The 17648-nt window shown below is 41.5% G+C and overlaps 1 protein-coding gene across 1 annotated transcript; it reads right to left on the reverse strand.

Annotated features, from left to right (window-relative positions):
• Positions 1-711: 711 nt before the first annotated feature.
• Positions 712-11952, reverse strand: susd5 (sushi domain containing 5). The gene is made up of 6 exons (XM_034545349.1): positions 11871-11952; positions 10765-10942; positions 7244-7353; positions 5865-6053; positions 3247-4212; positions 712-3030 (listed from the first exon to the last, which is right to left on the reverse strand). Exons 1-6 carry the CDS (start codon positions 11950-11952, stop codon positions 2078-2080), a joined length of 2478 nt encoding a protein of 825 aa, XP_034401240.1. The 3' UTR covers positions 712-2077.
• Positions 11953-17648: the final 5696 nt, after the last annotated feature.

A 17648-nucleotide genomic window follows, 5' to 3' on the forward strand; every position in this document is an offset into this window, starting at 1 on the left:
TTTACTATCTACGTGTAAACCCCATTATGGCTATTTGAATGTATTTACAATTGCGCCTTTTTGTCAGCTTTTCTATTTTAACATTTTACCTTTGTTCTTAAGTATTTGGCACAGTACAGAAACAGCACAAACAAATATTACCAAATCATGCCGAGCTACAGTACATTGTAAAATCCTAAAAAAATTGAACAAGGACTGGACACTAAACCAAATCTACAAAGTTGTAACCCAAACTAAATGTACACATATTGTAAATTGTCTTAAGCACAGAATAGCGTTAAATGAACAAATCCTGCCAAGTCCGGTTCAAATAACCCTCTTAAACTTCTCATGTTGGATTTTATCAGGACAAACATAGCAGAGCACAAATAAGGAAGTATAATCAATTGATGTACAGAAAAATAATTAGCATTCCCTTCATCATTATATAGCTAAATCTAACAATATCATGATATACATTTTAGGGCATGTGGTCCAGCCTTAATTTTAACCCAAAATGATAGGCTACAATTCACAAAGTATTCTGAAATACATTTTTCATTGAACACCCTAAACCGTGAGCATATGTCAAACTATCATTAATCCTTTAAAGATGCGGGAGGCAACATTTCTTAAGCAAGAATTCCATAATAACCTTTCAACATTATAAATGGTACCCCAGGGCAAGCAATTTTCTGGAAAGGCAACAGAAATCACCAGAATATCCTCCTGTCCTAGTTCCTCCCACCAGAAGAGTGTGGCACGTTTTATATAGAAACCTCATCCTGATGCCGTTATATAGCAGAAATTGTATGAGAATTACGGTCCTGTTTTCTTTGCAAACGTGTAGGCCTGTAAAGGCCTTTGAGACTACAATATCCACAAAACGTTTCAGAGATGGAGAGAAAATGTTGCTATTACCGCCAATGGGAACCCCCCCTCTCCAAAATGACCTGTGATTGGCCAACGTCCATTCACACGCTTGATGAAGGCCGAAAAGGAGGTGCAGAAGTCTAGTTTTCTCTCAGACCACTTGAACTACAATATGCTGAAAGGATATTATGGATTTTATGCCCAATGATGCCAAAAATAAACAGCCAAACCCAGATTTTAATTTAAACTAAAATATTCAGGGTTGTGATTTTAGTTTATCTCTGTTGTCATGGCAGCACCACAATGTTTGATCTCTGGTTGGTCAGAATCCCGTCAGCAAACATGACATACCGCTGACCGTCGGATTGCACGGACCTGACACACACACACACACACAGACACACACACACACATACACACACACGCAGACACACACACTCATAGGGGCTGAATCTGGCCGACTGATGCCAACTGTCAACACAAAAAAACTTATTTTCTAACATCTTCCCCCCGTACCGCTCATTTGACCCTCTCATTGAGTCTAACCATCATCCTCATCACCACCACCACCATCATCATCATCCTTTTTTTTGTTCTTGCTGGTTTCGACAGAAGTCTGGTCGTTCATTTGTCACTACCTGCCCAAAGTGTTGGAGTAACAAGTGGAATACAGTTCTTATCAACACAATTCTCAGAGACAAAAGATGGGGAATCGAGAACAATGCAGTTAAATCAATGAACGAAAAGGTAACACACAGAATGTTTACCCTATTGTCCAAGAGCTTTGAAGTCTCAGTTCATATATTCAGGTGGGCAGGCATGCCTTCTTGTGGTTTTCCTACATGGTTATATCCTTAAAGTCTCCTTTTTCAGTTCCTGGAGTTAAGTCCAGTCAAGATACCTCTCCACATGTCCAGCTAGATGTCAGAGCTTTGAAAATATTGGGTAGGTGTAATGCAGATGACTAAAATTCGATCTACCACCATTTCACTCAGGTTTCACTGTGTTAAGCATCAGCTCTTACAGTTGTATGCACTTTTCTACATCACATAGGTGCTCTTCAAAACAGGGCTGTAGCACAACTCATCCATTCACACCTATCCAAAATCTCAAATTTCTAGCAAGATGAGGGACTGTGCTTTCCTCTCAAATTCATCCGAATCGTCCCATCCCTCCTAAATGTCTCTTTCCTCCATAAGGGTCCCTCTGTCCACATCCGTCACTCTTACACTTTTTGCTGCATCTCTATCTGTTGGCCCTGTCTGGTCTGACTTTGGCCCTTCCCATTCATCTCATACACTGAGTTCTTCTGCTGTTGCCGTCGGTAACACCACACCCCAACGATAACCGCCGTGGCGATTGCACACAACGCCACAATTATTGCTGCCACCGTCGGACCTCGGCTGGAGGAGCTCGGAGGATGGAGAGGGCAGTTGTCTCCTGTACAGATCGCCTCCCCTATCTCTCCCTCCATCTCACCCCTCTCGCCCGTCTCACCAGGCAGAATGTATACTGTGTGCTCTTCCATCACTACGTCGTTGCCGTCGTGCATCGGTGGAACTGGGCTGTGATCGAGTAAGGGGTGCTCAGTAAGGTCACCCTGCCAGAAGTGGGTGGGAGCTGCCTGTTGTGTGTCGTAGTCCAGGGTGTCAGAGTACGAGGGAGAGTCTGAGGGCTGTGAGGGGGCAGCGTTGGGGATGAATCCAGGCCACAACTCCTCTGCTCCCCCTTGATTTAAGGCAGGCATTGTGGTGGGAGACCCGCCCACCTCTGCTAGGGTGGTGTGAGGGCCCGGTCCACGAATTTCCACCTCATTAGGTTTGTCTGTTGCCCTGACAACGGCCCCCCTGTCTGTATCCTCTGGTCTTACACTTTCTGTTGTGGAGTCAGCAATTTCTGTTTCCTCTGGAACGACAGGGTAGCCGTCCAGCCAGGTGTCATCTGTGGCGACCCCTCCTTCTGCTCCCTTCTGGGTGCCGTTCTGATGTTCATCTGCTGCTGTAGAAAAGATGACATGCTGATGACCGTCATTGTCATCTTCATGGCTGTCATGGTCATGGTGTTCATGGTCATGGTGTTCATGGTCATGGTGTTCATGGTCAACGTGGTCATGGTGTTCATGGTCATCGTGGTCATGGTCAGCGTGGTCATCGTGTTCATGGTCATCGTGGTCATGGTCAGCGTGGTCATGGTCAGCGTGGTCATCGTGTTCATGGTCATCGTGGTCATGGTCAGCGTGGTCATGGTCAGCGTGGTCAGCGTGGTCATCGTGTTCATGGTCATCGTGGTCATGGTCAGCGTGGTCATGGTCAGCGTGGTCATGGTCATCGTGTTCATGGCCATCGTGGTCATGATCATCGGGATCAGTGTAACGGTCGTTGTCATCCTCCTCTGGATCATCAGAGTCTGGATGTTCCTCAGAGCCATCAGGATGTATTCGATCGTCATCACCACGATCGCCGGTCACGTCATCATGTTCTTCATAGCTTTCATGTTCCCCGTAAGTGTCTTCATACTCCTGGCTGCGAACACGATTGTGGCCCTCTTCGTGTTCACCCATGTCGTAATGGTCATCATGATCATCATGCTCTTCGTATTGGTCAGGTCTGTCCAGATCCTCATGCTGAGCTGGAATGTAATGCTTCACATGATCGTCATCTTTGTCATGGCGACTGGCGTGGTCATCGAGATCATCATGGAGGCTGTCGTCATGGGCATCCAGTTCTTCATGGTTGCTCTCATGGTGATCATCTCTGTCATCTGTGTCCGGATCAGCGTAGCCGCCTCGCTCGTCATCGCGGTCGTCAACATCAACTGTACTCTGGTGGTGGTGCGTTTCTTGGCTGTCATGCTCTTTACTCTCCTCTGATTGGGCGCCTGAGGCTCTTTGTGTAGTCTGGGTGACTGGATTGGTGGAGACAGGATGTCCCTCCTCCTGGAAGGCCTCAGAGGGGAACCAGAAGAGGTGTTTTTGGGAGAGAAGAGAGACAGGTGCTTCTGTGGCTGCATCATTCTTGACCACCACCCTCCTCTCCTGCTCCCACCTCGGATGGCCTATGAAGTCCTCAACAGCTCGGTCCTCGTCTTTTTCTCCTCCTCCTTCAGCTCCTTCAAATGGTCTAATAATCACCTCTCCTTCAACACCCTGCTCTCCATGTTGGTCTTCATGCTCCTTCTCTAATTCGACACTGAAGCTTGTTTCTTGCTGCTCCTGACTCCGCCCCTCCTCCGGGTATGCAGCTCTTTGTACCTCCTCGTACACCTCCTGATGAGCCTCCTGTGGTCTCTCATTGAGGCGCTCTGCCTCGACATAGGAATCGGTGAACTTGTCCTCGTAGTCCACAGGACTCTCAGTCTCATCTGCAGAAACACAACAAGGACACATTTACTCAATGAGCTGATGAAGCGAAGTCAAGTGAACAGTAATTATAAAACAACTTAACAAAAAAAATCAAAAAGGCATTTGCATTAAAACACAACTTTTAAATTCTGACAATGTGGAAGTAATTTAGAGCAGGGACTCTACTGCCTTTATGAAGCCGCCTGAATTTGCCAGGAAACCAGTGGAAACTTCAATAAGTCACTTCTCCTGGCCGAGAAATAGCCTGGCAACATTTTGGCTTTATTTCAGTTTTTATGCGGATTAAACAAACTAGATATAATGTGTTAACTAGTAAACTTTAGAGGTGCTGGTAGTTATATTTTGTTTTGCCAGGCTCACTGTTTCTCTTCTTCTACAGTCTTTACGCTAAGCGGCCACTGAGTATCATCAATCTTCTAAAATAACTCTCAGCAAAAGTGTTCCTTTAAAGTAAAGCATTGTCTGCTTCTGATGCTGAATCACAGGGTCACATGCTTATTTGAAGGATTTGTAGAGGTGAAAGGTGAAAGTATTCTGTATATCACACAAAATAGGTCAGTAGTAAAGTAAATATAACTGTGTTCAACAGATTGTTTTCCCTCTGTTATCTCTTTCATTTTGTGATCCCTTAGATTGATCTTGGAACGGTTCAGGAACACAAACATGACTACGACCCTCTTAGCTGGCCATGGACACAGGCCTGGCATTCTGCTTTCACATACAACCCTTCTCCCTCTGCTATGAACTGGGCCACACTATGGCATGTCACACTGAGGTGTCAAAGCATCACAACTGAGGCTCTGTTTCTCAAAAGGCCAAGAATCAAACACCGATCACCTAACAACACCGGGGCCCAAGACCGAGGGGCCCAGGTGAAGATCTTTCCAATTTACAACAGCTCTATGCTCTATTTTTCAATTAACAATTTGATAAAAGAATGACAAAAGAATCTGTACATCATTCAGGAAAAAACATTATTGTTGGCGAGTTGGCCATCCTGTCCAGGTCATGGACAGGATGGCCAACTCACCATCCTGTCCATGACCTGTCTACATCCTATTTTGGATTTGTTCTCCAACAAAATGTTCTGATGTTACTATCGTTAAGTTACCTAACATACATCGGTAGGGTAGGAATTTGGCATACACAAGATTACTAATCTTGAAATGTATTGTTTAATACTGTTGGAGTAGAGTTCACATAACGAAGGTTTAGCTGCCAATTGTGCTTCATTTGAATCAAAATCCTGTAATAATCTGGACTGCTCTAAATGGATCAAGGATCCCCAACAACTCCAAGTTAATGTGCTCTTCAATACTCTGAATTGAATATGAATTAAATTTAATATGAATTGAGTATTAAAAAAACCTAAAACATTCAGGGCTTTTGAGAAAACATTTGGGAGCCCCCCTGTCGCTCCGCCTCTGCTGGGAAATAACGAGTAAGAAGTGAGGAGGTTGACATCAGGTCTATTCTCGGTCTCGGTCAAAGCTCAATGCTTTGAAGAGGATGAACAGAAAGGGTGTTTTCTCTTTCTGCCTCTTTCCCTTTCAATTCATTCGTTTATTTTGTATCGCCCAGAATCACAAATTTGCCTCAGAGGGCCTTTCTGTCCCACTCTCAAACATTAACAGTTTAAAGACCTTCTTACCTTTGACACATATCTCCACTAGTCCATACCACTCTCCACAGCTGTCGCACAGCAGGCTGAAGGCACTGTGTCCACTGGGCATTGCATAACCTGTCACACAGGTGTACAGCAGCTCATCTCCCATGTCATACCCAGTGTGCCCCTGTAGACGGGCGTTGGGAAAGGATGGAGGGTCACCGCACGGCACACCTGTCAACAACAAACACAGACATGCATGTGGTCTTAAAAAACATACAACATACAAAGTGTAATATAAATGTTATATTGAGTTGTGACAGAGGTGATGTAATCCCTCTTCAGTACGGCACAGTGTGGTTAATGAACCATGTCTCATCATTATTATCCAGCTTCACAGCATCACTATCCCATTTGTAAACAAAAAGAGATTAGAATGACTCAAGGGACAGGAAGCAATGGGCTTTATGGAACATGTGGATGTTAACAGGAACACAAACAATGCTACTGGATGAGATCAAGGATATGTATTGTCTTGACTCTGGTCTAATTCTCTATGGTAATTATACAGAAGCAACACAGCTTGTTTGACAAATAATAACATGTTGATTGACTCAAAAAAATGCCATTCACTACACGTTGTTGTTTTTACTCCTATCTAAACATTTTTTTTAATAAATTCAACTCCTGTGTTAGTGTTTTTAAAATAACAAAATTAAGGAGGGGGTTTCTTCTTCAAAATGTATGTTTAGAATTTTAAATATGGTTGTAAGTCGGGCTCATGCAGTCATCTTTTGGAGAGTTGGTAAAGCTCTAATGGCCTCTAACAATTTACTCCTCTCTGAAATGGGAAGGCAACTATAAAAAAAACATTATTTTTCCTGCGTGTAAAGAGTGGAGATCCTGCAGTCCAGCGATATAAAGTGTTCTCACCTTTTCTATATCTGTGTGGCAAGTCCACAGCTCAAAGGAAGCAGCTGGACAGAATTATTTGCTTTGCCTAATAGATCATCAGCTGTAAACTCATCCTCATCTCTAACATCTATGAGACCTTCATTCTGCGCAAATATCTAAAGATACTACAGCCAACCCGCTGTTAATGTAACTCTCCCCTCAGGGATCAAAGCTAAGACATCTAATGTCCTCAAGGCTCCTCTTTTATGCATAAATGTGTGAATATGAAACATAGAAATGTCAAACACGAACACACACAATGTTGCAGGATGGGGAGTGTTGAAAGTAGAGGATGTAATGAACGCAGAAACACATTCACACCTTCGTAAATATCTCAGGAAAGACACATATACACTCACACAAATACAGACAAAGCTCATCCATTCATAACCTGATCAGGACTTACTTATGTATATACAGATGTATACATTATGAGTGTATATATCTGAGTGTGCTGTGTGTTTACTGACCTTTGTCTTTGATACAGAAGGCGTCCAGGTGTGCAGTGTCCTCTATGGTGTTTTCTGTTCTCACGTCCACTGCTTTCAGTGCACTGCCCACAACATTACACACCGTGGTCCTAGAAATCAAAAGATAAATAATCAATAGACAGATACTTTATACGTCAACATATCAGAGGGAAATATGGTACTTTTGACCCTACATCCAAAACAAGAGTAGCATAACTTTGTTTGTTTTTTCTTCTTTCCTCTTTCATTAATCACTTCCTGACCCCTCAGATTTATCTTTTGACCCACGAGTAAAATACCGAACAGTATGTAAAGTAGTTCAAACTAGCATCACCTCGAGCAGCTACAACACTGCTAAAATATTAATGTATTATCTAATAATAAATAAATAACATGTCAGTCACAGGGGAAATCTTTCTGCAGATTCCTTTTATTTTTTAGTTGATAATACTTATGTACTTGCACTTGATAGGAATGTCAGACAGAGTATTGTTACATTAATATATTAGTACTTTTACACAGGTAAAGGATCTCAATAATTCTTCCATCATTGATTACACAACTGATAACAGTGAAATGAGATTTCTGCTGAATAAAGTTGCAGCTCTGGTTTATATATATATACAGAAAATATGACGACACACACAAACAGATATACGTGCTACATTCTCGGTGACCGCCTGATTTGTTGCTTCTTCAAATATTATTACAGTGTGACATCTGGGTCCAGAAACGTACCTCATGGCTCAGACATGCTGCACTATCAGCAGTTGCAGCCTGCGCACAATGTTATCACACTGTGACACATTACGAATAGATGTTCCCATGCAGAAGCCTAAAGTCACAGCCAACTTCATATTGAACAATCATAACATTAGCGACTTAATTTAAAACGATTTCCACAGAGACCAAATGAATTATGCGGTCAGTGCACAATGCCTACAAAATAATGCAGAGTAAACAGGCTATTTATGTTGCCACGTTAAGGTTTACAGCATCACTAGCCCATTTGACTCAAACTTCCCAGACCAATCAAATCATGTTCCCATAGCAACTGATCCAACCAATCAACCTCATTTGGAAAGAAAATTCAAAGCACAATTCAAAGCACAGTTTAGAAACATAATTAAAAGTCAGACGTATCACACTTTTCATATAATATTACACGGTAATAACATTAATCAAGCTTCATCCAATGGAAAAGGTGTGTGAGTGTGTATGTGTGTGTGTGTGTTTGTGTGTGTATGTGTGTGTGTGTGTGTTTGTGTGTGTGTGTGTGTGTGCGTGCTTGCATGCGTGAGTGTGTTTGTGTGCATTTGTGCATATGTGTGTGTGTGTGTGTGTGTGTGCGTGTATTTGTTTATGTGTGTACTTGTGTAACTGAGTTAATCAAAGCATCAGTAATTGGAAAGAATTTGTCTGGCAGTGCAGTGAGAATGTGAGAAGTGGTGAGTCATACTGCATGCTTGTGCCATGCTAACTTCAGCTTATAAGGACACAATTCTGAGAGAGAGAAACGGGCAGCAGGGCAAAGAAATATGACTTTTTTCACATTAAACTCTGCAGGCATCTGTGTGTGTGTGTGTGTGTGTGTGTGTGCGTGTGTGTGTGTGTGTGTGTGTGTGTGTGTGTGCATGTGTGTGTGTGTGTGCGTGTGTGAGAGAAAGATTGACCTCTATCAGAGACACTTCACCTGATAAAACCCTCCCCTTGCATGACATAACTATTACCGGGAAAACCCAAAGACAAGTGTATGTTTGTATGAGTTTGCTGGCATTATTGTGTTTGGTTGCCGTGACAGCAGATCTATGATTGACAGGTAAGAGGAAGACATTAAGGTAGGAACGTCAATCTGAAACGCATTTGTTATTATGCGACAGACCTAAAAATTATGTCAAGGACTACAGTCCTCCTTAAAAAACTAATATGTATTTAAGTAGAAAGAAGAAACTTTCTGAAGAAAAATGTGGTTGGCGGCCTTCTCTTCAGGTATGAACCTTGAAGTTCTCTGATGTGTTCTGCTCACTTAGAGCGAGCCCATGGGTCGTAGAGATGAACTCAGATTGGACACACAGAGCCTTAGGTGGGTGATACAATGTGAAACATGGTAAGCAGGTGTGAACGCTGATGTCCACTGGCCAACACGCAGAGAGCAGGCAGCGTAAGGAAAGAGAAACAAACATGTCAGCTTTTCCTGTGACCAGACATTCGTCATTTTTTGGGCAGCCATTTTGAAGCAGGTTCAGTTTCATAACACTGATGATTCCTCCTCTGAATAACCCTTTCCACATATTTATTTATATTTCATGTTAATTTTCAAGTCATTACTTTATAAACCACCATTTATTATACATTCATCCAATATATTCTTTAGCTCATTGAACACACTTGATGCACTGATAGTAACATTACACAGATTTGTAGTTATTCAGTCATAATCATTCTTGAACCATGCTTGTGCTATCCATGCATGAATTAGCCATGTTTGAGGTGTGGCCCTAGGGGTAGTCTGTCGGTCTGTCTGTCTGGTGGTTTGGCAGTTGGTGCACCACTTTAGTACAGACCCAAATATCTCAACAACTATTGATTGCTATGAAATTAAATTGTAACAACTTTAATTTTTACAAAGAAGTAGCGAAATATGTTTCTGTTTTCAATTTGAATGAGTTAGGTGTGGAAATGGGGGGAGGGGGCATAGAAAGAAAATGGTTTAAGATTTTTTTTATCCATTTCCCAATTGAAACTTCTCCCGTGTGTCAAGTATGGAAGAGAACGATGGCTGAACGGGAACAAATGTCAAACGTGATTGGCCTCAATTCAAGCTAATTCTATACAAAATAAAGCATTCTTATTAATATAATATTCAATCACTGCTAATACATCACACTAAATATGCTTATATTGCAAAAGCAGTCACTCATCTTTGATTCAAGGCAGTATTTTAACTATATAATGTTGTAGAGCATGAACCTTGCAGCCCTGAAAACACCTTATAATGGAACCACAAAGACCACATACTTTTCATGTATCCGCCGTCATTACCCCAAAGAACAGCATACAAACTGTCATTCCCCTCATGATAAACTAACAGTGCATCTTCTCCCTGCAGGCCCAGATCAGCCCTGTGTCTTTGTCTGCATGGGAATCTGTCTGTCTATGGGTGCTGAAAGCTGTGTGTCATGTTACCGTGGAGATGAGAGGTGTAAATGGAGGCAGTTGTCGACATGACACCCCGGCTCAGAATTCCCTCCTCCTGCAGGAGGGAACAGAGGAGTCTTTCTCCCTCTCTTCCTCTCTCCTTTTCTCTTTTCCCCCTGAAATGTGTCACTCTCTTCTTCTATCTTCCCCTCCTCTCTATAACTGCCGCTGCTGCCTTTACTTCCTTTCTCTTTCATCCGTTCCTGCAACCGCTGTCACACTCAAAGCGCGCACACCAAAATGACCTTTGACCTCTCTAGAAATCTAAAGACGCCCAACATGTTCCTTAAACAGACAAAGACCATCGATACTTCTTTTCTTACCCCACTGTGCCTCCATAGAGCCACCCACGGGTGCATGGGGAGAAGAAACACTCCACCACAGCATGATGGAGCTCCTCGGCTGATGCCAAGTGGGCTTGTTGAGAGGCACAAGCCCCCTCAGCGTCTCTGAAGCCTTGCAGGCCGGAGGAGTTTCTCAGGTCCAACACGAACACTCGACCTGAGAGGAGAGAGAGAGCCAGGAGTAAGAGGAACACCTTTGGAACTTCCTATTTCCTCTTATTAACCCCTTATATTGCATGTCACACGCATTTTCATGAGCGCCAGTTTAAATGTGTGTCTTACCTGAAGACAAATATGACAAATATGGATTTTGAGACGGATCACAAAATCTATGTAAAACCATGTGTGCCACAATACAGATGTGCATTTAAGTTTGCATTTAAATTGAACTACTGTTGTAAATCATCAATTAATTAAGACATTTCTCTCCTTATCATAAAATGACAGGTCCCCATACATTTCACAATATATGTCATGAGATATATATGTTGGCAGATGTGAAAAGGTTGATAAACAAGTCCAATTATTGTGTGTAAAGGATGACTCTATAACAGCAGCATGTCAGTGCATTGGAGCAGATCTCAGCAGAGAAGATTGACCGTATAGAGTTAAAGCTCATATAGAAATAAGAAACTTATTGAACACCTTCTTTTTAATCATGAGTTGGTGTTGAGAATCACGAAAGCAAATGTTTAACTTCTTAACTGTTAAGATTTCTAAATATTTGGAAATATGCACTGCTTTATTGAACGAAAATTGCTTTTTTTTATTGCGGAAACATTTTACATTTGGAAGAAAAAATACAGGCGATGATTACGACATGTGCAAGGCGAGGGTTCGATTCTTTAGCGCGCCCCCCCCCCCCCCCCCCCCCCCCCCCGCCCCCCCTCCCAGTCAGCAACCGTCGGTGCATCGCCAACCCCCAACTTTACGAAAGGAAACTCATTCGATATTCCAATAAAAGAGTGTGGGCTAATTGCCTTTAGGAATAAATTGTGAGTTTGTGATCTGTGGTTTGTTGTCTCATTTGCATTGGAGGCTATATCTTTCCATGATTTTCTTCAAGTACAAAAATATGAACTTACCGTCTGCATTTACAACAGAGGTCACCACGAGACAAGCCAGGCATCCAAAGAGCAATGCTGTTTTGTTACAACGATCCAGCATCTTTTGGGGGAAAAAAGACACTTTTGTTTGTTGCAAAGCGTGTCCGAGAACTTCCAACCGACTTGTGTATTCACAACCTTGCAGGTCAGAGTATCAGAGGAGAGCACACTGAGCAGCAGGAAGGTCCGCGGGTTGACAGGTGAGGATGATACCGGAAAGAAAACGGTAAGAGCGGCTGACCAGCGAGGCGCCGTTTATCTCCCCCAAATACTCGCCCCCGCAAGCAGATGGAGCGTCTGTGTGAAAGCTCGCGTGTCCCTGTTAGTAAATACGTCACAGCTCAAAATCTTGAGGATGGGCAAAGGCGGTCATAGAGACTGCCGGACTGCTCCTTTACAGAGAGAGAGAGAGAGAGAGAGAGAGAGAGAAAGAGAGAGAGGGGAGGGGAGGAGATGTGGCATCATGGATAAAAGCCGCAGCTAAATGTTATACACGTGAGGAAGTGTGTATTTGTGTTGAAGAGTATAGACTCACACCGCATTGCTATTTAAAGACTATTTAACATCCAGCGGCTAATAAGGGCTCTCGGGTCCAGTACACACAAGTAGAGCTGATCCTTCGAGCATCACATCTTAATTAAGGTGAAGTGTCCCCTCTGCGAGGCAAAACTTCCCTCTATTGAGCGGTGTGTGTGTGTGTGTGTGTGTGTGTGTGTTAATGTGTGTGAGTCCCATTTGGTGAGGGAGATCAAGACCAAAGCCCAGAGCTTTTTGGAGCATGCAGACATTGTCCTGGTGAATCTGCAGGTGAAGATAACCCACGCATACCAATACAGGATCCACACCACTGAACCTAAAGCAACATTATAACCAATAAGTAGTTAGACAATAAAAGTTATCGCATATGTTTTTTGAGAAAAGTAAATGCACTTGTCAACACAGAAGCATTTCCCACTCATTTTCAAATGCATATATGCATAAATATCTAATGCAAGATAAGAGTTAGATATTTTAAAGCGGAAAGTTTATTTTTTGATGAAGGAATGCCACCAAAATGCCCATTTAGTAGCTGTTCTGTAGCTTTCAGATATTTTCCCTCAGCAGGTGGACGTTGAGTTATAATAGAAATGTAAAAGATCAAACAGCATTTCTGAACTCCTCCAAACTTTCAACTTTTAAGTCCATGAAGTGAAAAGAAAAATGGAAATTTGATCATCTACCATTTCATGACATTTGGGCATCATCTGCTGAAGAAGATGTTACTGGTAAGTAAACGTATACGTAAAAGTATTAGCAAAGTGTACTTAAAGTATAAATAAGTACTCATTGCCTAAAAATACCTGTAAGTGGGTAGTGTTATAAATCATGTTATTATTTCTGATGCAATAATGTGCAAGCATCATGTTATTGTTATTGTCAGTGTTGCAACTAATAACAGATTATTAGTTATTTGTCTTGATTAACTGATTTGTCATTTGGTCTTTGAAATGTAAGGAAATAGTAAGAATCGTCATAATTAGCCACAAAAATCCAAACAACAAAGGAGGAGGAGGGGAGAAGATGAGAACATTAAAAAGGAAAGGACTATTCTCCTGCTCCCTGCAGTAAAGATGATGACTGTGACTTGGAGGGAGAGAAGACTGACAACAATATGTGTGTGTGTGTGCGAATACAGAAAAACAATTGGAATTACATTATTTTTTAAACAGCCATTTATAAATCGTGACACTTTAGTTGAGGATTCACACATACACATCTCTTTATATTATTTCCTTTCACATCCCACCTTTACCATTTTCACAATTGCCCCAATGGAGTCACCCACGCCGCTCTGTTGTTCTCTGTTACTTCCTCCCCCCCCCCCCCCCCCCCACCCCCCTGCCCGGGCTGGGATCCTGACTCACACTACTGGGGGCTATTTCTGGAGAGGTGGCAGTCAAAGAGGGGAGAGTGATGGCATGGAGGAGAGAGACAGTGATTCACACATGCAATGTCTCGGAGAGGCTGGTGAGAATTATGTTTGCTGCAGGTGTCCTTCACACAGGTGCGTAATCTCACAGGACTTCCAGTACACACACCCCATCAGAAATGGGTGCTATTGAAGTAAACACACACACACACGCACACACACACACACACGCACACACACACACACACGCCAACCACAGGATCGCTCTGAGTATGTGTGAGACCAGTGACTTCCCATGTGAGACATGTCCTGTCAGAATGAGGTGTAGTACAGGTGTGTGACTGACTCAGAGGAAATCATTGGTCATACTGGTGAAGCCCAGGGACAAAGGAGGGTATGGCTTTGCCTCCATAGCAACAGCCTCCATGAGAAGCTGGGGGGGGGACCCGAACAGCAAGAGTTGATGCAGCATGCAGGGAAAATTGGTTTTGAGAGAGATGATTGATACGTGTGTGTGGCGTGTGTGTGTGTCGCTGTCATTTGAAAAACATGTTTTTCCAAAATGTCAACTTTTCATGAGCTTTCAGACAATACACTTTTGAAACAAACCAATGGGGTTTTAAACGGTTTGTTTTAGGTTGAAGAATTTCTAATTACATGGCAACACATACTCCTTTGGTAGAATGGTTTTCTGTGGAGTCAATATCTGTGTCTGAACCTGCAAATAAATGTGTGTTTTAGCTACAATACACAATAACATTTTTGTTTAGCACTTTAAAGAACACATAGGGAACAGAGTAATTGAAACTAAACTCAAACTTAGCAAATTGTAATCAAACAGCAATAAAATGAACAAAACACTCAAACATGTTCTTAATCAGATGGATACAAAATAGGAGTTGGCAATAAATACTGATTATGACAAGAAGTCTTTAATTAGACACAGAAGTTAATAGCATCAAAATCCCTGTATCGGCAGCTGAGGGCAGTATCTGTGTTTCACAGATGTCCTTGCTCGACATCAGCACACATTCAACACTGAGCTGCCAGCCACAGCAGAGTCAGGATGAGAAGGGCACGGAGCTATTCAAAGAGCTGAGTTAATGAATTTGACTTTTGATGAGAGATGTTAATTACCATGCAATGCGGTGAGACTAGGTGGCACAAGGATTGAAAATGAGTTGCGTGCCGATGAAAAATTACATTTTCGCACAAGCGTCATAAAATGTATGTGTTCATGCCAACATGCATGCACAAAGTGTGTCCTCTCTCTGTTATATATATATATTTATGTTAAATAATCAAACTGTTTATAAGGATACACAGTATGTTTACATTTTTGGACATATTTTTGGGGTATTTAGTTTTTCTGATATTCTTCACTCAAATTCAAGAAATAACGTTCCATATATAATAAGGCCATCAAAACCTCCTTATATTATTTTCTGGCTAGACCCAAAATAAATAAGGGACTGTTGTATTTCATGACCTTTTTTCATATAATTGTTAGTCCAAATAAATGCCAGAAACAAGTTTGTTATTTCTGTTCAGATATTATTCTCTCTCCGCTAATATTCTTTTTGTAACAGGAACTTAATAATAACAAACCTTTCTAAATATCATGTCAGACTTCTATCAGTGGTTGCAGGGCTAAAATCAAATCCTTGCAGAAGCTTCTGACTCTGCAGTGATAGACCTGCAGCTGCAGGCAGACAATGCTGCCAGATGTCATAATTCCTTCATTAAACCTTCTTATCAAATAGCTCTGGTTTCAGTTGTGGTTAGGTTCATCTAGGAAAGAGGGAAGGAAAGAGCCCAGGTGGACCAGTCATCCCAGCATAAACCACAGCACCACACCTGAATATGATTTAGTTAATTATCTCATTATAGTTACACCTGTATTGTGTTGACCAAAAGAAAGGAACGCCCTATTCACCAGGTGTAGTGTTAGCTGCATCAACCTGCTCCCACACAGGTGTTTTCACTTTGCCTAATTAGACCTCTTATCAGGATCTGTGTGAGTGTGACTGACATCTGGTGCAATTGTTAGAGAGGGACAAACACACTGGTTTCCAGGCCTTTGTCACAGCACATGTGTTACTGATAACATTAACAATGGCTCTTTTCACAAGTCCCAGTAGTCAGTGGACAGTATGACAGTGAACAAGCATGCGCAATACCAGGACCCTTAATCTGGAGGCAGTGGTGTAGTATGTGCATCTACTCAAGTACTGTAATCCAAGGGGGGCTTTAAATAGTTTATTTATTTTAAGAAGTAGGAGTTTTCTCAACCCATAAAAGAACACCTAATCCTTCAGTTTATCAGATAAAGCTAATTCAAAATCACAACAAATTGGAGATACATGGTTTTAACTGGATAGAACGGATATTACATATTCATTTTAATTTGGAACTAAAGCTGACATGTTGTGAAGTAAAAAGTAGGATCTTTACCTAGTATAAAATGAAAGAAAATGAAACTACTCAAGTAAGGCACAAGTAGTGCATGTTCCATTCTTTTCCCTCCGAATAATGATTTATCACAACAAGTGATCATACCTCAACAGTTCAGAATATATAATATTGCATAAGATTGCCCTCTAGCTGTGGAGGTTGAGAACATCTGTGAAGATATTTAATTTTGGATGTGTAACTCACACTTTAGTATATATGCAGCCCTGTCTGCAACACCTGCAGTTACAGAGGTGGGAGAAGTATTTAGATTATTTATAAAAACGTCCTCGATTCAACATCTAAGAAACAAAATGCACCAAGTATCAAAATGTAAAGTTGTTTTTTTGCAGCTCGGATCCTTTCAGTGTTATACACATATAATAAAATAATGTATTGTGCATTATTGTTGTGTTGGATATGCTGGAGGTCATTTTAACTACAATTATATTAAAACAAGTGAATCAAAGTCAGTGCAGTGAAATAACTTCCGCCTGCAAAAAAATTTAATACTGTACCTTTTACTGACTGGACAGACTTATCTATATATTTATATGATTGTCTTTTGAAACATGATCGCTAAAGTCTTTTTTTCTAAACTAATACAAATTGAATTGCCATTTTAGTATGAATATTTCTTCCTGTTTTAAACGCATATTAATTATATATTTATATACTTATATAGACTATTTTTTTCATATTTTGACTTCCCTAACCTGCACTAGTTGATTTGAGTTCAAAACAGAATTTAAGTGTGACATTTTTTTTTAAAACTCAGAATGTCTTTAACTTTTAGCGTTTGTTCTTCTATTTTGCAGATTATCCTGTCACTATAAAATAGTTTACCAAAAAAGTTTAGCTATACTTTAAGAAACTACAATACAAATGCTGCATCGATGCATCAGGGATCATAATCATATATGTTCATATTTTATATATTACATCATCTAATACATAATCTAATGCAAAACACTTTGAAAGGAGAATTTCACTTGTAGTGTAATATTTTTTACATTGATGTACTTCAATGAAGGAGTTTTCTACCACTGTTGATACGTAAGCACTGGACCTAACACAGGAGTGACAGAGAAGTCGATCCAAGTATGTTTTGGGAGTGTGTCTGCAGGCCGAAACCTTCATGTGACCGTGTTACACATCTCTAATGGAGCTTGGCTCTTGGATCTGGAGTCCACAGATCGCGAGTGTTTCCTTCCTTTAATCAGACCCACGGGTTGGTGTCAGGTCGCGTCTCGGTGCTGTGATATCCGTGCCTGCCACGGTGAATGCGGCCAAAAAGGACCCGTTGTTGTAATTTCCCCCTAAATCTCCGCAAGACCCCACAATCAAAACAAATCGACCACGCGTGCTTTTCCCGCAGCAATGACGTCACGGAAGCC

This window comes from Cyclopterus lumpus, chromosome 11 (genome assembly GCF_009769545.1).
Source record: "Cyclopterus lumpus isolate fCycLum1 chromosome 11, fCycLum1.pri, whole genome shotgun sequence".
NCBI classification, from domain to species: Eukaryota; Metazoa; Chordata; class Actinopteri; order Perciformes; family Cyclopteridae; genus Cyclopterus; species Cyclopterus lumpus.